This window comes from Somniosus microcephalus, chromosome 12, assembly GCF_052327205.1.
Source record: "Somniosus microcephalus isolate GS21.2 chromosome 12, FLI_Smic_1.0, whole genome shotgun sequence".
Classification (NCBI taxonomy): Eukaryota; Metazoa; Chordata; class Chondrichthyes; order Squaliformes; family Somniosidae; genus Somniosus; species Somniosus microcephalus.
This window is the reverse complement of record NC_140998.1, coordinates 58,108,976-58,129,832: the sequence shown is the minus strand read 5'-3', so window position 1 is coordinate 58,129,832 and position 20,857 is coordinate 58,108,976. Positions and strand designations below refer to the sequence as shown.

Here is a 20,857-nt window from a genome sequence, read left to right as displayed (position 1 = left end):
AGGTGTGTGTTTGCATTTGTGCGCTTGTTCGCTATCTGCCTCTCTCCTTACATCTTTGTTTCTCTATTTCCGCCTACATCTCTCTCTCTCTCTCGCATGCTCTCTCTCTCTTTCTCTCTCCCTCTCCTGTGTGTCTGTCTGGCTCTTTCTATCTCTCTGTCTGTCTGATTCTCTCCATGTGTCTCTTTCTGTTCTTTGTGTTTCTCGGTCTGTCTGGCTCTCTTGCTTTCTCTCTATCTCCCTTTATCACTATTCTCAGACTCAAGCTGGGTCCATAGTAGCAGCTCGGAGGTCGGCAGATGCAGTAGAAAAATGTGCGCAGAATGCAGGAGCAGAGAGAAGATGACTGCCCACTGGGAAGGGGCTTTGGGAGCAGCTGCACCTGCGCAGAAGATTTTCTATGAAAGTATCAAGTTACCTCATTTCGTTGTCATCAAACTCAAGCTCTGGTCTGCGCATTCTCTGCCATCACCACAGCCAAAACAAAAGAAATCATTGGCCTTGAACTTGTGGTGTCTGCGATGGCGTATTCTGAGTACACCGTCATCTTTCCTTTGAAAGGCCCTGCAACTTCCAGATTTCTGCATGCGTGAAATCCAGAGCTTGCAATCTGTCAAGGTGTGCATCCGAACTGCCTGAAAACTAAGTATTGTTGGCGCAGAGTTGGGCTGTTTGCCCAACAACTGCCCAGCAATTGCCCACACAACTCTTATGGCTGGTAAAAGTAGGCATAGGGCCTGCTTGCATCAGTGTAAGGGTACATATAAGGCTTAAATAAAACATTTAAAAATCCCAAATTATGCACGTACACTTTAAATGAGTTTATGGAAATATTGGCCCGGATTAGGATGTTAAAATTATTTATCAAAAAATTGAATTTTTATTGAGTTTGGTGCAATGAAGACAATTATGAATAAAATTGCAATTCTGTACATTGTACAATTATTTGGGGATTCCATTGCATATCATTAGGGGATTCCCTTTGTAAATTATTGCAATGGTATTCTCCTTTGTCATTGGAGGACCGGGCCCACGTTATCCCAGGGACACTTCCGATCTGCCTGCATCCCTGGGATCCATGGGCCATTTCGCTGACCTCCGCCTCAAGGCCCGAGACCGCAACTCTTCACAGCCTGGGTGCCAGCAGGTAATTTCGTAATTGTTTCACGGGTCAAAGGCATACTCCGGAGGTACATCTCCAACCACAATTTCTAGGCTGTTGTCTCCGCCGCTGCTACGGGGAGAACTAATTTTGGTTTAAGGACAATTTTTCCTTGTTTGGCTACTGGATAGGCATCTCCCACAGTCTGAGAACCACTGACTTCACCAGTTTACAATCTAGGTGTGCAAGCTGGTCATGAATTGCACAACAACAACAACTTGCATTTATATAGCACCTTTAACGTAGTAAAATGTCCCGAGGTGCTTCACAGGAGCGTTATCAAAGAAAATTTGACCCACATTACAGTATAGTATCAGATGTGAGCAAATCACCTGTTTCCAACCAGGTGGCATACATCTGATGTTCTCTATGTTGCTGATAAAAGTCTAATACTTGGATAGTAGTAAACAAACTCCTCTTTTAAGTGTTGTACTTTTTGAGGGTGTGGCTATCCTTTCAATGTTTTTCTTCTCTGCCCTCCACCACTGTCTGTCCTGAAGGTGCGCACTCTTTGCTGGGGTATGGTTCTACAGGTGTTGTTGCTCTCTGATATCTTGCTCAAGAGGCTATTATTTATGTCTGAGCCTTGACCATGAACGTCAGCAAGCTACTCATCTGGCAAGCACAGCTGATCCTGTCCTCAAGCCAGCATCCACACGTGTATTTCCATTCCAGTTACTGGATACTGATTGTAAGTGGGAATGCAGGCTGATTTTCCTATCCCTACTGCCGCCCAGCTACACATGCTGCTTGTTTGTTCCATCATTTCAGTTTCCTGTCAACATCTGTCAGCTATTGATTGTGTTTACACTGCAGCTTATTTAATTGTATTTGTTGATATTAATTTTGGTATCATGAAGGATGAACTAAATGTGCAAATTAATTAGTGGGCACATAACAACGATTTATTGATAAAGATGGATGTTTTGTACCTCAGGAAACAAATTGTAGGCGGTCTTCTTCATATTTGACTGATTAGTCATTTGGTTATTCATTTCAGTTACTTGGCAGTGCACGGTGAATGACAGAGAGATTACACATAGATATAAAATCAGTAAAACCTCACTATATCCATTTTTTTCCTCTTAGAAATATGAGTGCTGATGGGTGACTGACCTATTAATTGACCAGACCACTATTATTGGCTCTTGCATTTGCCAACAACACATTCACTGCACTTCAAAGTAATTAATTCTGTTACGTGCATTTGAGAAATTTCTGAGATACATGATGATAAGGTACTATAGAACCATAGAAGCTTACAGCACAAAAAGAGGCCATTCAGTCCATCCTATCTATGGCGGCTCTTTGCTAGAGCAATTAAAACGTAATCCCAACTGCCCTGCTCTCTTCTCTTAGCCCTGTCTCTTCCTTTGCTTCTAATGTTTATCAATTTCTCTGATGTAATAGTCTTCACCTCAAACATTCCCTGTGGCAAAGCATTCTATGAGTTAACAACCCTTTAAGAAAAAAAAATTCTCCTACCCTGTCTCCACAATCTCTTAGTAACGATTTAAATCGAGGGCCCCTTGTTGCCAACTCCAGAACTAGAATAAATAGTAATTCCTTACTCAGCCTAACAAAGCCCTTCATAATTAAAAAAAACTCCACTAAATCTCTTCTTCGCCTCCTCTGTTCCAATGGAAAAGTCCCAGTATATCATATTCCTTCTCCTAACTATAGTTCCTGTCCCTGACAATATCTTGGTCAACCTGTGTTCACACTCTATTTGGCCCTAATGTCATTTCTATAATGGAGCAGCCAAAACTACACATGGTTCTCCAACTGTGATTTACTTCTTTACACTTGTACACTATGCCCCTGTGTATAAAACCCAACATGCTATTGACCTTTTTGGTTTTATCGACCTGCATCCACACTTTCAGGGATTTCTATCTTTGTACTCCTAGCTTTCTCTGTTTACCCACACCCTTCAGCATCTTTCCATCGAGGGTACACTCGCAATCCTTGTTTTCCTCACAAGACATATTAACTCATACATCTCAATATTTAATTGGATTTGCCGCCTATCTGCCCATTCACTAAGCTGTCTATATCTTCCTAAATTATTTTACAGTCCTCCTTGCTATTTGCCAAACATTCTACTTTTGTGTTGTCAGCAAATTTCAAGATTGTGTTCTCTATAACCAAGTTCAAATCGATAAACACCAAGAGCACTGACTGCCTGGTGTACACCACTTCCAACCCTTCTCCAATCTTAGCAATACCTGTTTACCCTAACCTTTTGTTTCCTGTCTGACAACTAACTTTCTAAATAAATACTGAAAATAAATTAACTCCTTCCCTCCTTCCTCCCTTCCCTCCTTCTCTACCCACCCACCTACTTACCTACCTATCTACCTACCCACCTACTTCCCTACCTACCTACCTATCCATTAGCAAGCTACTTACTGGGCCGGATATTCCGACCCGCACGGGTGTGTACAAGGTCTCGCAAGTGCCGGTTTCAGGCATGCGAAGCGCATGCGCTAAAAGCTGACACTTCCGATCTGTCAAGAATCCTCTTGACAGATCCTGCGCCTGCCCTGGAGAAGGGCCTCTGCGGGTGGAGAGTTCCCCTTTCTGCACAACCTCCGCCCGCTGAAATTCTTTAAAAATCTTATGCCTGGTAAAAGCGTAAGGCCTGCTTTTACCAGCATAAGAGTTTAAAATTCTTTTTTCACTCATTTATAATTTAAAAATACTTTTTAAAAAAGGCAAGTTTATTTTTAGCCCCGTAAAAAAACTTTAATTATTTTTTTTCAAAAAATTCTATTTTTGTTTAAAATATTTAATTTAATGTAATTTTAACTAATTTTAAATACGTGATTTAAATTTTTTTAATTTAATGTTAACTGTGATTTTTAAGTGATCCCCATTCATACGTTTGACAGATCTATGCGTAGAGACCTGTCAAAAGTGTGCTGGGGGATTCGCTTCTTTAATTAGCTCGCCTGGCCCACGTGATCCCAGGGGCGCTTGCGAACCGCCTGCACCCCTGGGATACCTGGGCCTCTGCCCATGCCGACCAGGAGAGGCCCAGGATCGCAAGTCTCGGGACCTACGGAGCCAGCAGGTAAATGCGTAGATTTTTTCCCGATCGGAGGCATCCGCCCGTAGGAAGCCTCCGATCAGAAAATCTGGCCCAAATTTTCCACTACACAGGAAGCTAACTAAGTTTAACAACTACTGTAAAAAAAAAGCTATCTATTTGTTCATTTGCTGTTTAATATAATTATCTGACTGTTAAAGATATAGGGGGAAATATTCAGTTGTTTGCACCTCCCGTTAGCACCTTAAGAGGGCGCTAATAGGGCGCAAAGCAACTAGCGTCCGTGCACGGCGATGTTTGCGCCGCTCGCGAAATTAACTAGACATTTTGCGGCGGCGCTAAACACTACCGCCACGATCTCCTGCGCCAGCAGATTGTGACGTCAGTCGAGTGCGCAACGCCCCGGACTGGATATTGAGTAGCGCCCCCTGCCTTACCGCCTGCCGCTAGCAACGACAGGCTGAGGAGAGCGTTTTGCAGTCAGGAAGGGACTGAGGGAGCGCTATTTAAAGGTGGCCGCTTCCTGCCTTTTTTTGTTGGTGACATTTTTGAACCACGCATTCTGAGAGAGAGAGAGAGAGAGAGAGAGAGGGAGACTTCTGGAGAGATTCAACACTGTGTGAAGGAGTTTTGCATACTGAGCAGCATTTTGCAGGTTCATTTTGATTTGCCCTTCCTTGTATCTATTTAGAAGAGACTGTGGGGGCTGCACTCTGAGCTCTTTCCCTGGGTCTCTCCATTGTTCTTTCCAGCAGATTTGATGTACAGGTCTCTCCAGGCCGAGATTCAAGGCTGCAATGAGCAGGATGTGGATGGAGAGCAAAATCAACCCTCCCCTTTAAGATAAAAACAGAAAAATGCTGGAGAAACTCAACAGGTCAAGCAGCCTCTGTGAAGAGAGAAACAGATTTAACGTTTCAGGTCGATGACCTTTTGTCAGAACTCCCCTTTAAGAACTGACCGGAGCCAGTGTGTCTGTTTTCCATTGCTAACTGACATCACATGAGCTTCGCCAGCGCTCTGAGGTAGCGCCTCGCTCCTCGGCCTTTGCGCCTTAAGACAGGTGTGAAGTGTCTGATTTAGCACTCCAATCACCTCCAGGGGCAATAAAAGCCAAGTTTGCCGTCGGAGGCGATAATTAGCGCCAGACACTAATCTTTGTGCACAGCCGCTAATGGCATCCCAAACGGGGCGATACTGAATTTTGCCCCCATAGTCTAGTGTATTGTTATTCTACTGCCTTCCCAAAACAGGAAGAATTATGTGAAAGCCTGAGATAGAAATAACAGCTGAAAAAACAAAAATGAGCAAGGTTTTCTCTTCATTCCCAGGGCGCATTGTTTTTATTGGCTCAGCTAAATTCAATCTCTAAGACACAGAGAGCTAAGGCTTACTTATATAAGAATTTGGAAACATGGAAGCCAAAAATAGTCTAGAGTAAAACATAATAAAGAAACCCCAAAAGCATTACAAGAATTACCACCACTTTTAAGTTATATCATGTACTGTAGCTAACTGCAACCACTTATTTCATAAATTCATCACTAACTTTTGGTTCTCCATTTTAAAAACTGTTTGAATTAAAATGTTGGCTTGATGTGACTGCTGCATTGCAGCACCGATCTTGAGGGGAGAGAAATGCGATTGAATTAATGTGCCAAAATATATTTGGCTTGCTTTGGTTTCAAGTGATAGAAAATAAGACAACAGGGCAATGACAAAATGGAATAGACAGAAATAATGTGGAGCAGTGGAAATGGTGTAATAATGTGAGAGGGACTCATGCTGCCTTTTTATTTTGTTTACAGCTCCCATGACAAATCCACATTTGGGTAAGTTCTTTATTTTTTTTCTCTGGAGAAACCGTTCTGTTACTATTGATTGGTTAGTTTTCTGGCTGGAGGATTGGGGCCACAATTACAGTGTTTATTATAGCTTGAATTGGGATCTGCCACCATGTGTTTACAAAATAAGATTTTTGAAAACAAAAATGTCTTCACCTTCACGTGTACCAACTCCAGCGCTCTGCAAAATATTCACATCAGATGACAGAAAAAAAATGTTGTTTCGTTAGCTTTCAAAAAAAAGCCTTGAAGGTGTGTTCTTCCTTACCAGTTTTTTTTAAAATTAGACCTTGGTTTCAAGCCTATTCAGGCCTCTGAGCTCAATGCCCTGAAGCAGTTGCTTTGTTCTCAGGTTAAAAATGATCATCATCGAAGTTTGATTGTCATAAACAGCAGGTTGAGTCATTTGGGATTGGAGAACAGATCATGAGTTAGATAAAGAATTGGTTGCGTTCCAGTAGCCAGAGGGTTGTTGTTAGTGGTAGTGCCCTTGCATGGAACCGGGCAGATACTACCAGAGTCCTGTAGGAATTAATGTTGGGACCATTATTTGTCAGCATATATATTAATGATCTGGATGAAGGCACTGGGGGAACTGGCTACACTAAGATTTGTGCTAGTGTTAGAACCTTGGATGGGAAAAAAAGACTACAGTCGGATCTAGGTGTGATAGGGGAACAGGCGCTCGTCTAGCAGGTGGTATTTAATGTAGATAAATGTAGTGGAGTCCATGCTAATGCCAAGCATGTATGTACCATGCAGGGTTCGGAACTAAAGTCTGTTGAGCAGCATAATTAAATATAAAATTAAAAAACACTATAGTGTCGTTGTAGAAGACCTTGCTTAGGCCTCATTTAGATTACTGTGTCCATTCTTGATCCCCTCACATGGTGGGTGATATAGAAGCCCTGGAAAAGTTTCAGATGAGGCCCACTAGATTTGTACCTACTTTCAAGGCCCTTAGTTCTCATGATACGTTTAGTGATATGGGTCTTTTCAGTCTAGAAAAGTGTAGACTCTGGGACGATTTGTTTGAGGTTTGCAAAATAAAGAAGGGACTAGAAAAGACTATTTGAATTAAGTAGAACAAAGGGACATACATATAATTTATGTAAGCGTAGAACTAGGTTAGATGTCAGGAGGTTTTTCTTTTCACAGAGGGTCATCCACCTTTAGAACAAGTTGCCAGCCTATGCAATGAGTGCAAATTTGCTGCAAGTGTTCAAAAGGGAGCTGGGCCCACTCCTGGTTAAGGCTGATATCGTTGCTTGTGGAAGGTAGGTGAGATGTTCGGTGCTGTTCCTCGTGGTCAGTATGGTCTCCTTGAACTCGTTTTGATCGCCTTCAGGGGTCGGAGAGGAATTTCCCAGAATTCCTTTCCCCCCTGAATTGACCCAAGTTTTTTTTTCTTTTATTCTACCAGGAGATTACGTGACTAGTGGTGGGCAGGGCACAATGGGAGTCATAATACCTAGTTGCAACCTAACTATGTGGAGCAGTCTTTGGACCTGTCTTTGGACCTGTCTATCAGGTTTTTTTTTATGTTCAGATGCACACATATCTTTTGTTATATATACTCTATTGTCTATTCAACTGCTCGTGAAAGATGTACAAAATATCTCTGAGCAAGGTCAGTGAAATAAAATCAACTCAACTCAGCGGATTCTTCTTCTAAAACAATAGTGGAAATTTTCAAACGTAATTTTTTTTTAATGATTGTCAAGCACGCGCTACCAGCCCCCAAAGACTGACTTTTGCATATATCACATCCTATGGAGTTAGCTCATAAATAAGGCTATATAAAAGTGGGACAACCAAAGCACAATCCCACGTGACTGGTACAGACATGTAGGCACCACTGAGTGTAGAGCAGTGAGTTTTGACCAACATATCCAGGGTACGCCCTTCAAACAGGGGCTTGAAAATAATTAAACAGGACAGAACAATGTGGCATTTAGCCATGGATTTAGGCAATTGGCAGGGGTGGTGTTAAGTCTGTGTGTTATATTGAGAATTACTACACAGACCACAAGAGTAAATTTTAACAGGACTTTACTAGTCGAAGGTCAGGGCGGAACTGCCCAATAAATCATTACACAGCACTTATATACCGGTGTGGTCACCACCGGTATTTACAGTATACAGCAGCCAAGATAAAGTAGTGCAACCCTTAAAATAGTTCTCTTAAAGGTGGAACGGTTACATACACTACAATCCTCCCTTTTTAGCTTAACAGTATATATATTCCCCATTAAACATAACATCATAACATATATACACAACTTCATGTAAAAACAGTTCACAGATTCAGTCTCTGCGGAGGCGCCTCCTGCGTCTCCTGACTCGGTCCGGATAACGCCTCGGTGGTGTAGTAGTTCTCGGTGGTGTAGTAGGTTCTCGTTGCTGGGGTGACTCATCTAATAGTCCTTCACTGGACTTAACAGCTTGAACTTTCGTAACTTCAGAACCAGCATTGCTGACTTCTAAAGGCTCGAGTACCTTGGGAAGTTTTTCTACTTCCAGACTGATTTGGCTCAGTTCGGAGGGACCACGTGTGTGACCTGGTAGGGGTGGTAATGGTTCAGATGAGTCATCATCTTCTGCTTCTTCTCTATTGTCTTCTATTTCCTCCATCACTTCAGCTTTTGCCTCTGCCACCAATCCCCTGAGTGGCTTATTACTGCTGACACTGCTCACAAAAGGGTGCTCTTTCTTCTTAGCTTTCAACTGATCGATGAATTTGACATATTCTCTTTCTTGCTCAGCTTTGATTCGTTTGGCCTCATCGCGCAGACGGTTTGTGTGTTCCTGCTCCATTTTCTCAATCAGCTGCTTCTGCTGTCTTCCCAGATTCTCCAACTCTGTGTCAAAGAACTTTTTCTTTGCATTCATCTCTTGCTCAAAACGGCGAATCATTTGTTCTAATTGCTGTTGTAGTTTGAGATTGAGTTGAGTTCGAGCCCGGTGTTCCTCAGAAATGTGCATGTCTGTAGACTGGACAGACTCAGAATTCTCTGTCAAACTATGTTGTTGTTGTTCAGTGGAATTCTGTTCTGATACTTTGTTCTCTTCTGAAGCATTTATGCACTCCTTCATTTTTCCATCATTAGTCTGCAAGTCCATTTTAGACTTGTCTTTTGCACATGGGCTGGTCTTACCATCATCAGTTCCAGAGTCTGAGCTGATTGTCTTCACCGAGTTCTCACTCTCTTCTTTGTCACTGTCACTGCTGCATATGCCCTCATCCAATATTCTGGACAATCGTGCAGGTTTGACATCTTTCTTTTTACCGGAATCTACCGTTATTGCTTTTAGGGAGTGCCAGTCCATATTTATTTTCCTGATCCACTCCCGTCCCAGGAGTGGTGGACCTCCCTCAGGTAGTACATATAAGTCCATTCCTTTGTGTTCTTTGCCCTTGTGTCTCACCTTGACTTTTATCTTTCCGATGGGGTATACTCTTTGCCCCGTGTATGTCTGCAATACTATCTCCGTATCCCGTAGGGGAATATGTGTGAATAACCTTTTGTAATCTTGTTTATTCATGACCGTCAACGCCGATCCGGTGTCCAATTCCATCTTCACTTGGACTCCTGCTATCTGCAGTGTGGCCCAGATAGTTTGTCGGTCAGCTTCCTTACTCACATTGTGAATTCTCAGACTACCCAGTTCCTTGCTGTTGGAGTCTGAATCCGAATTCTGTTCATCCGAACTCTTCTCAGCCACCTTATGTACCTTTCTGCACTTTTCCTGCGGTGACTTTTTGTTGCTGGTCTTCTTTCCTGACCGGCATACTTTAGCTATGTGACCAAGCTTGCCACATTTTCTACATTCCTGGTCTTTAAACCAGCATTGGTTCTGATCGTGTGTTGTCTTTCCACAATGATAACATTTCGTTGTACCCAAAGCCATTTGATCTACGCTGAGTACTGCTGCCTTCAGCTGCATTTCCACAGTGCCTCTCGCTGCGGCTTCGTGCGATGCTGCAATAGTGACAGCCTTATCAAGTGTAAGATCATTCTCTTCAAGCAACCGCTTTTGTGTTCCTTCTTTCGACAATCCACACACGAATTTGTCTCTCAGTGCCTCTGTCAGTCTTTCCCCAAACTGACAGTATTTCGCTAGCTTACGCAGTTCAATTAAATACTCCACGTTGCTTTCCTCTTTCAGTTGCGTTCTCGCATAAAATTTAAATCGTTCCGCTAACATCAGCGGTGTGGGGTTCAAATGATTCTTCAGGACAGCAACAATATTAGCGAAAGTCTGATCCGCCGGTTTAGCTGGTGATAGAAGATGCTTCAATAGCCCGTATGTCTTCGCACCCATTGAGTTTAGTAAGGTTAGTGGTTTATCTTCATTTGATATTTTATTTGCCTTACAATATATCTCTATGTGTTCTACATACGTGGCCCAATCTTCAACATCGGGATCGAAATCGTTGATGTTACCACGCTTAGGCATCCTCGCAATCTTCTTGAGAGACAAAAAGAAATTTTTCTTTTATTTTTTTTTTCAAAATGGCGGTTTCCCGCGCTCGTCTTCTTCCCCCGCCTACGAAATGGCGGCTTCCCGCGCTCGTCTTCTTCCCCCGCTGGCTGTGATGGTGATTGCCGTATTGCTGCGTTCGCCCTCCCCAGCGGTTTTCAAATCGTGCCTCCCAGCCCCTCTTGCAGTCCGGTCCTTTCCCCCCCGGCTGCGGCTGAGTTCTCAGCGTTTTTTTTTTATTTTCTCTCGCGCTTATGCTGTCCCGGTCGCTGCGCCTCGCGGCCTCGGTAGCTGCCCGGCCTTTTTCACCGGTCGCGGTCGAGCTCTCTCTCGACGCTGTTGCGTCTCCCAGCCCGCTATTTTCTCCCGCGCCTTACGCTGTCCCGGTCGCTGCGCCTCGCGGCCTCGGTAGCTGCCCGGCCTTTTTCACCGGTCGCGGTCGAGCTCTCTCTCGACGCTGTTGCGTCTCCCAGCCCGCTTGTAGCCCGGTCTCTCACACCGGCTGCGTTTGCATTCACCGCGGCTTCCATGCCTTACGCTGCCCCAGCCTCAGCGCCTCTGGCCCCGACTTCTGTCTGGCTCTTTTCCCCGGCCGTGGTCGAGTTCTCCACCCTTATATCCTCCGTTCTTCCCTCCCCTACTTCACAGCCAACGTGGCCGACTTGCTGCTCGTCGCTGATCGGCTTACCCACCACCGTGATAGAAGGGATGATCACTGCCTGTTGCTGATGGAAGGCTTCGTGTCAGAATTCTTCCTTTGCTCTGCAGACCCGAGTCTTTTCTCAGCAGAATGATGAGGGCGGATGCCTCTTCTCGACGCCCGTTAAACTGCCTGGGATGTATCTCTGCCGCAGGGTAAGATTGTACTCGTCGCCACTGTTAAGTCTGTGTGTTATATTGAGAATTACTACACAGACCACAAGAGTAAATTTTAACAGGACTTTACTAGTCGAAGGTCAGGGCGGAACTGCCCAATAAATCATTACACAGCACTTATATACCGGTGTGGTCACCACCGGTATTACAGTATACAGCAGCCAAGATAAAGTAGTGTAACCCTTAAAATAGTTCTCTTAAAGGTGGAATGGCTACATACACTACAGGTGGGGAGATATGGAATTGCAGAAAAATATCCAACTTTTCTAGTTGATCACAAAGTCTGACATTCCACCCTTCCCTTTTCACGGCCTATATTGCTTACTGTCCACCAACATAAAAATCTAAAGTGCCATAAAATGTGTTTTATAGCAACTTTGTGTAAGAAACAAGGAAGGCCCGGGTGACATGATAGGTCAGTATACTCTATTTTTGCCTCTTGGACCTGACTTCCAAACCTATCCAATCTAATTTGATAAGAGTTGTTTGTTTGTTCTCTCTTCTGGCTGGAAGGTGTCTAAGGGAATTGTGTTTGAATCTCCAGCCAGTTCCAAGTGCACATGGATCTGCAGCACACAACTAACTGTAGCAAACGCAAGAATGAATAGGACTGAAAAAGACAATTGAGGTCCATCTGGCAGGTCCAAAGTTCAAAATGCTGTGCTCGTAGGCACATCGCAATATATATCAGGGAGAGTGACACTCAGACGCAAAAGCTCCATGCAGCAGTCTCCCTGATTTATATTGTGATCTGCGACCAATCTTCTGCGATTCCCATGTGAAATGGAGACCCATTTTAACTGTGCGCAAATGTACCGGTATCGTGATGCACTCACAATGGAATGCAATGGCCTCTATTTACAAATATTTATGGGCTTGCTCAATTGTACCAGGGCCTGGGAACTGACAGAGTTGTTTCTGTGCATCTGTGTGGTTGTGCCATGAGGTGAAATAAGTAGGTACATGGAGCTGGCTCTACATACTTAGTGAGCAAGGACGGGAAGTGCTTAACCCTAAAAACGCAAAAACCTGGGAGCTGCTGCTGGAGCTCCCGACTTGCCGTCTCTACTTTTGTGAGGCCGGAGAAGCTTGCACCTGGCACTGAAGGCTCCCTACGAAGATAAAAGCACCTCCTGTATAAATTGGCAAAGTCAAAAGAAATCCACTTTCTCTGACACCTCTGATTACATTTGTTGCTAATTCAAACTGATATTCATTATTGCGGTCGAGACTGTTCATGTCTGTGAGGAAGTGAATTTAATGGTTGATGAAACGCTTTAATTGAGAGAAAAACTGAAATGGGAATTGTGAAATGAAGAACAACAGGAAATGTTGGAAATGACCAAATATAATTTATGCAAGTATAACTAGCAGATGTAGAGAAAGTCACAGCATGCAGTTTTAACACTGACAGTATGTATTCAACAGTATGATCAGATGCTATTTTTAATGTACCAAATTTGTGCTAATCTAAAAAATGCAGTTATTTTTCATTGCTTGTCACGAGCAGAATAAGACCCACAAAGCACTAACACCGTAAATTTATTCAGCAAGTGAAATCTGTTTAATGCCCTATGTACTCAGGAAGTCTGTATATTGCTTAAACATATTGATGAGTTTAATAATCACTATGGACATTAACCACAGTAATAAATGTGTACTGGTAATTCCAAATGTGCAGTGTTCCTGTCAGCGATAATTCATTATTAATAACAGAGAAAAGCCCAGTCGGGTCTGGTATTAACCAGCTTAATTACAGAAGCTGAAGCTTAATTACAACTAAGGGCTTTTAGCACAACATCCCAGCAATGAAACACAGTCTTGTGCTGGGGCTAAGCATCCTTGGCATTCCTTCAGGGAGGTCACTTGTAATGGATGCTTGAACACTTCTTGGGTGCAATAATGAAAAATCAGACAGAATTTAGGTCAAATGAAATTAAAGGCAATGCAGATATACCAGGAAAACATTTAGCTTGACTCCAGTAACTCGGACACTATCATGCAGAATAACTGCAACAGAAATCATGGAATTCAAAAGTTCCAAAATGGTGGGGAGATCAGGGAAAGATGGTGATATCCTTGATAATTAGGTACAGATGCATTCAAATGCAGATGTACTATATATATAATATATTGATACAATTGAATATATTACTGTGAAACATTAGAACAGTGTGTTTGTGTTTTGCAAAATTTCAAAAATGTCCCTGTTTAATTTATTTGTGTACTTGATGCATAAAAACTTGCTGCAAAACACAGTTTATTATATTCATTAACAATTTCATGTGGACCATACTTAATGTCCACCATGTATCAATAAATGCAGTGATAACCTATTCAACCATATTAAATTAAAATATAATTATACAGATATTGGTGCAGATATACAGTTGTCGGTGTGATTGCAAAGTCATTAAGGTGTAATGACAACATTATTAATGGAACTTAAAATAAAGTGTTGCGGTATTCTAATGAGAAGAATGTCTTCAAGACATTAACACTAGCCAGACCAGCGTAATTAGTGAATAATGAACTGGTAAAGAGCTGCACTAATAATGTGTCAAGTCATAGCAGTGAACTGTTTCATTCCATGTATAACGTCTAATAAATGTTAGCGTAGGCAGGGTTTCAAAAGATAAAATGGGCATAAACATTGTGCCCTAATATTTAAAATGCATTAATAGTGTATACCATTAAATATATTAAAAACATTACTGTCTTTTCACTTTTTAAAAGCCCATCCACCTCATGACAGATAATTCAACAACAACAAGCATTTTTTAGCACCCTTAATGTAGAGAAAACATCGCAAGGCACTTCATAGAGCCGTAATCAGACAAAAATGGATGACAAACCAGAGGAGGAGATATTAGGAAGAATGACCAAAAGCTTGATCAAAGAGGTGGGTCTTAAAAAGGGAATTCCATAGCATGGGGCCTAGCTGGCTGAAGGTACTGCCACCAGTGGTGGGGTGAAAGGAGAGAGTGATTCTAAAGAGGTCAAAGTTGGAGAAATGGAGAGTCCCGGGGGTGTTGTAGGGCTAGATGAGGTTAGAGAGATAGGGAAGGGTATGACCATGAAGGGAGATAAACACAAAAATGATAATTTTATGTTAGAGGCTTTGGAGTACTGGGAGCCAATGCAGGTCCGCAAGCACAGGAGTGATGGATGAGTGGGATTTGGTGCAGGATGAGATATTGGATAAACTGAAGTTTACTTATGTGGCTCGGTGTCAAATTTTGTTTGATAACGCTCATGTGAAGTGCCTTGGGACGTTTTACTACGTTAAAGGCACAATAGAAATGCAAGTTGTAGTTGTTGTTGAAGGGAGACCAGGAGAGCATTGGAATGGTTGAATCTGGAGGTGACAAAGGCATGGATGAGATTTTTAGCAGCAGACGGGCTGAAATAGGGGTGGAGGCAGGAAATGTTATGGAGGCGAAAGTAGGCACTCTTTGTAATAAAGCGAGTATGGGGTTGGAAGCTCAGCTCGCAGTTGAATAGGACGCCGAGATTGTCTGATTCAACTTGAGACAGTAGCTGTGGAGGGGATGGAATAATGGAAAACATACAGGCCTAGAAATTCATCTCAAGATGAATTTCTAGCCCTGTACAGAGTTTCTGTGGGATACTGAGTACAATCAGTTACTTCCCAATGTTTAGATGGAGGGAATTGCAGCTTATCAGACAAGCAGTCTGACAACAAAGAGGCAGTGGATGGGTCCAGAGTGGTGGAGAGGTCGAGCTAGGTGTCACCAGCATACCTGTGAAAGTTAACCCCATGTCTTTGGACGTTGCTGCCAAGAGGCAACATTTAAATGAGGAAGAGGATAGTGCCAAGGGTAGATCCTTGAGGGACTCCAGAAGTAACGGTGTGGGCACAAGAAGAGAGGCCATTGTTGGAGATGCTCTGGCTATGATGGGATAGGTAAGGGTGGACCAAGTGTCAGTGGTCCCACTGAGCTGGACAGAAGGGTGTTGGAGGAGTATGATCTGACCATAGGATGCAGAGCAGTCAAGGAGGACGAGGAGGCTAAATGCACCATGGTCACAGTTACAGTTGTCATTTGTGATTTTGTTTATGGCAATTTCAGTGCTGTGACAGGGGTGGAAACCTGATTGGAGAGATTTAAATATGGAGTTGCTTGAAAGATGGGCATGGACTTTGGAGATGAGAGATTGGAGATGGGGCAGTAGTTTGCAAGGACAGAGGTGTTGAGGGTAGGTTTTTAAAAGGGGGGTGGGTAAGGATGGCAGTTTTGAAAGAGAGAGGGACAGTATCTGAGGAGAGGGAACAATTTACAATGTCAGCTAGCCTGGGGGCCAGGAAGAGAAGTTGAGTGGAGCAGGAGGTGAGTTTTAGAATAGATGAGCTCAGGGACAGGGAGAGGGGAGGAAGCAGACTGAAGTAGTTGAACAAATGGTCTCAATCTTAGTGACAAAGAAGCTCATGTTGTTGGGGTGAAGGGTGGAGGTGGCAGGAGGTAGTGAATAAAAGAAGCTAGGGGTGATCTCTGCCAAAATCTCTGCCAGTACTTCTTTGATCTTGGAGTAGTGGATGGTTTTAGCAGAGGAGAGTGAGGCCCAATCGTGCTTGATGTGGTCCAGCCAGACTGCTGGAGAAATCAGTTGTGCGCTGGATATGCTCAAGTCGGTGCCCTTTGGCTTTGAGAGAGCGAAGTTAGGATTCATAGCGGGGAACAATGAGGATGGGAGAGAGTAAGAGTTTTACTGGGGACAGAGGCATCAAAGATGGCGGTGAGCAAGTGGTTGAGCAGATCGACAGCTGTAGAAGTATCAGTGGTGAGTGGAATAGAATCATAGAAATTTACAGCACAGAAGGAGGCCATTTCGGCCCATCATATCCGTGCCGGCCGATAAAGAGCTATCCAGCCGAATCCCACTTTCCAGCTCCTGGTCCGTAGGCTTGTAGGTTACAGCACTTCAAGTGCATGTCCAAGTACTTTTTAAATATGATGAGGGTTTCTGCCTCTACCACCTTTTCAGGCAGTGAGTTCCAGACCCCCGCCACCCTCTGGGTGAAGAAATTTCCCCTCAAATCCCCTCTAAACCTCCTACCAATTACATTAAATCTATGCCCCCTGGTTTTTGACCTCTCTGCTAAGGGAAATAGGTCCTTCCTGTCCACTCTATCTAGGCCCTTCATAATTTTATACACCTCAATAAGCACTCCCCTCAGCGTCCTCTGTTCCAAAGAAAACAACCCCAGCCTATCCAATCTTTCCTCGTAGCTAAAATTCTCCAGTCCAGGCAACATCCTTGCAAATCTCCTCTGTACCCTCTCTAGTGCAATCACATCTTTCCTGTAATGTGGTGACCAGAACTGCACGCAGTACTGTAGCTGAGGCCTAACTAGTGTTTTATACAGTTCAAGCATAACCTCCCTGCTCTTATATTCTGTGCCTCGGCTAATAAAGGCAAGTATTCCTTATGCCTCCTTAACCACCTTATCTACTTGGCCTGCTACCTTCAGGGATCTGTGGACATGCACTCCAAGGTCCCCTTGTTCCTCTACACTACTCAGTGTCCTACCATTTAATGTGTATTCCCTTGCCTTGTTAGCCCTCCCCAAATGCATTACCTCACACTTCTCCGGATTGAATTCCATTTGCCACTGTTCTGCCCACCTGACCAGTTCATTGATATCTTCCTGCAGTCTACAGCTTCCTTCTTCATTATCAACCACACAGCCGATTTTAGTATCATCTGCAAACTTCTTAATCATACCCCCTACATTCAAGTCTAAATCATTGATATATACCACAAAAAGCAAGGGACCCAGTACTGAACCCTGCGGAACCCCACTGGAAACAGCCTTCCAGTCATAAAAGCACCCATCAACCATTACCCTCTGCTTCCTGTCTCTGAGCCAATTTTGGATCCATGGAAGGCCAAAGGCTGATAGTTTCCAGCTTACAAATGCAATTGTTACTGACTTGGGGGGGAGTTTTTTTCAGGGTGGATGCTGTTTTACACCACGCCGTGTTTTCTTTTCCGTTGACTTCATAGAAAGGAAAATCAGGCAGGGTGTCAAGTGGACTGCCGGTTCCCTAGCACCCAAAACCTGCCATGATGATCAATGTAGACAGAATTTGATTAAACTTGATTTAATTGCCCATTTTTACTTTAACTGATGGGCTCTGAACTGATTTGTTTAAGTTAGCAATATACAGATCTGAATACACAAAAAGAATTGGATTATGTGTATGAAACTTCATTATAATCTCATTTACATGGATTATAAGCCCACATGCACTTAAAATGGAAATTATTCCTAGTACACATAATAGAACGCGCTTTCTTTGAAACTAATGAGGATATAACTTTAAAAATAAAAAGATGTCGACTTGAAGTTTGGCATGCACTGAACAAGGAAGCATTTACATAATTAATTTCTGTTTGTATCCAACATTGCAAAGCTGTTGCTAGCAGGTAATCATTCCTGAGGGTGTAATAGGATGTTATATTCGAGAGAGGTAATATTTTGACTGTTCTCTTCAGGTCCATGGCTATAATTGACACCACTTTCTGTCGTATCTTTATGGTTCTGCAGTACCCTCTCCTTTTTAATACTGAACTCGATGTTATTTATGCACTTGTATGTTTAACAAAGTAATGTCCATTTTCTAAATTAGCGAGACCTGGTTGGGGTATTAATCCTGTACAGTATCATCGTTAAAACATCTTGGCAATAATTGGACCACCGTGGGGCGAATTTTAACACCCAAAAACTGGTGGGCTGTGGTTGGGTCAGAGGATAAAATTTTAGAAATTGCAAACCCGACCCTAACCCGCCCACTTCTGGGTTTAATGGAGGTGGGACAGCGCGCGTGCAGTCAACCCACTCCCAGTAGGCGGGTTGACAATTTAAATATTTAACCTGCTTTTCAGGAGAAGGTAAGTGCCTTTACAACACTGCTTGTGGGCCAGGAGGAGCAGGTGCTTCCCCCTGGCCCCCCAGCTCTGCCCTCCCCCCCCCCCCCCCCCCTATCAATCATATACTCCCCACCCATGCAAAGACCCCCGAGGTCAGAGATCGGGCCTACCTGCTCCTGTGGCCTGCTCCAGAGTCCTCCCCGCCCGACTGGAAGCAAAGCCTGTCATCAGGCTGACTTCCGGGTGGGGAACCTGTCGAGGGCAAAAGACGCACGCTCCATGGCATGCAGGGAAACCTGGACTTCCTGTCCAAACCTCCGCCCCTGCCCACATAACCCACCCTTGTTAATATCCAGGTCCATGTTTCTATGCAGAACACAGATTCACCTCAGTAGTCAGCATCAGGCAAAACATTTTCACAGAATATCAACAACAAAGGTTTACACACTACTTTTCCCCTCTCCACTGCTGTCACCCAGAGAGTGTCACTTCCTGAACGGTGTCCTTTGTATAAAGAAGTTTAAATGCAGAATTAACCCCCAATTGCTGAACTATTATTCAGCAACCATCATTTCTTAGAACACACATAAAGCTGCTTGCCCATATGATCCAGTAAGGCTTTCTCCAAGTGTGCTGTACTCCCAAAATTCCAGCAGAGTTTAACTTATGAGACATCTGCCCTTGTTATAGTTACCTCTGCTGCACATTCTTACATCACTAATAAAAACTATGGGCTGGATTTTGCGGAGGGCCAGCGGGCGCGATTGGTGGCGGGTCGGGTGGGAAAGAGTTTTTTTCCCCAGCGGGTTGGGACTCCGCTGTCAACCCACCGTCACGCACCAGACAGTCTGCACAGAGCGGGATTAAACGGAGTGGACTTGAACAGAGTATTTTATTTGGGAATTTGGAAAGAGTGGGAATTCGGAGAAGAGGGGAAAGGAGTTGCTGCTTTTTGTCTACACTACTTGTAGTGCTTTGTGTTACAGGTAGATATTTAATTTCAGTGCCCTTAACTTAATCTAGATCAAGTAAGTAGGCAAGAAATTACACTGTAAACGAAGTTACCGAAATACAAATGTAATTAAATTGAATTAAATAAAACAAGGTCATATAGGGATGGCAGTGCAGGTGGTGTGCCGCAACTGCAGCATGTGGGAGTTTGTGGAGAGCATTGTGATCCTGGGCAACCACGTTTGCAGTAAGTGCCTGCATCTTGAGGAACTTCAGCTCAGAGTTTTTGAGCTGGAGTCTGAGGTGCAGACATTGTGGGGCATCAGGGATGGGGAGAGTTACCTGGACACTTTGATCCAGGAGGCAGTCACACCCCTTAGGTAGTGGTACAGGTCTGGTTAGTGAACAGGCTCAGGAGGGTGTGACTGCAACACAGGCAGTTAAGGGGATCCCAGGTGCAGTGCTGGAGGAGCCTCAGCCTTTGCCCTTGTCCAACACGTTTGAGGTTCTTGCTGCCTGTGTGGATGAGGGAAAAGCCTGCGGGATGGATGAGCAAGCTGACCATGGCACCATGGTGCAGGAGGCCATTCAAGTGGGGGGAGTGAAAGGGAATGTAGTTGAGATAGGGAATAGTATAGTCAGGGGGATAGATACTGTTCTCTGCAGCCACGACCGAGAGTTGTTAAGGTTGTGTTGCCTGCCCGTGCCAGGGTTAAAGACATCTCCTCACGATTGGAGAAGAACTTGGAGGGGGAGGATCCAGTTGTCATGGTCAACGACATAGGTAGAACTAGGAATGAGGTTCTGCTAAAGGAGTTTGAGGTGCTAGGATCCAAATTAAAAAAGCAGAACCTCAAAGGTAATAATCACTGGATTGTTACCTGAGCCACACACAAATTGGCATAGGGACAAAGAGATTAGAGGTTTAAATGCGCGGCTCAAAGAGTGGTGTGAGAGGAAGAGGTTTCAGTTCATGGGGCACTGGCACCAGCACTAGGGAAAGTGAGAGCTGTTCCATTGGGATGGGCTCTACTTAAACCAGGCTGGGACCAGTGTCCTGCCGAACCAAATAACTAGCGCAGTAGACAGGGCTTTAAACTAATGAAGTGGGGGTGGTGTGGGAGGATTCAGGAAAGAGTAAATTTCAAAGCAGCGAGAGAAATGTCAAGACTCTAGAGCAGAGTAGAGTTTTGGGTAAAAATAAGCAGAGTGGGTCAGGAAGGGACAGAGAGAGTAACAAAGGTAATAGGGCATCAGTGACTAAGGTGACATCAGGGAAAAAGAGAAATAAGTCAAAACCAAAGGCACGATATTTGAATGTGCGAAGCATTCGCAACAAAATAGGTGAAATAATAGCGCAGATAGAAATTAACAGGTTTGATCTAATAGCCATAACGGAGATGTGGTTGCAAAGTGGCCTAGGTTAGGAACTGGATATTCCAGGATACTTAACTTTTAGAAGAGATAGGCAAAAGGAAAAGGAGGAGGGGTAGCCCTGATAATAAAGGATGGGATAAAGTCAGCAGAGAGAAAGGATCTTGGCTCCGAAAATCAAGAAGTAGAATCAGTTTGGGTGGAGCTAAGAAACAG

The 20,857-nt window shown here is 43.7% G+C and overlaps 2 protein-coding genes across 3 annotated transcripts in view; one reads left to right on the top strand and one right to left on the bottom strand.

Annotated features, from left to right (window-relative positions):
- The window catches only part of LOC147109216 (uncharacterized), a 370,234-nt gene that overhangs the window by 136,762 nt on the left and 212,615 nt on the right, over window positions 1-20,857 (bottom strand). The gene's annotated exons all lie outside the window — the stretch shown is intronic.
- Window positions 1-20,857, top strand: part of mdga2a (MAM domain containing glycosylphosphatidylinositol anchor 2a) — a 1,193,698-nt gene that overhangs the window by 1,067,240 nt on the left and 105,601 nt on the right. For both annotated transcript variants that reach the window (XM_086002928.1, XM_086002927.1), the window contains one exon: window positions 6,023-6,046. In XM_086002928.1, the coding sequence (XP_085859054.1) occupies window positions 6,023-6,046 (24 nt within the window). The remainder of the gene's footprint in view (window positions 1-6,022; window positions 6,047-20,857) is intronic.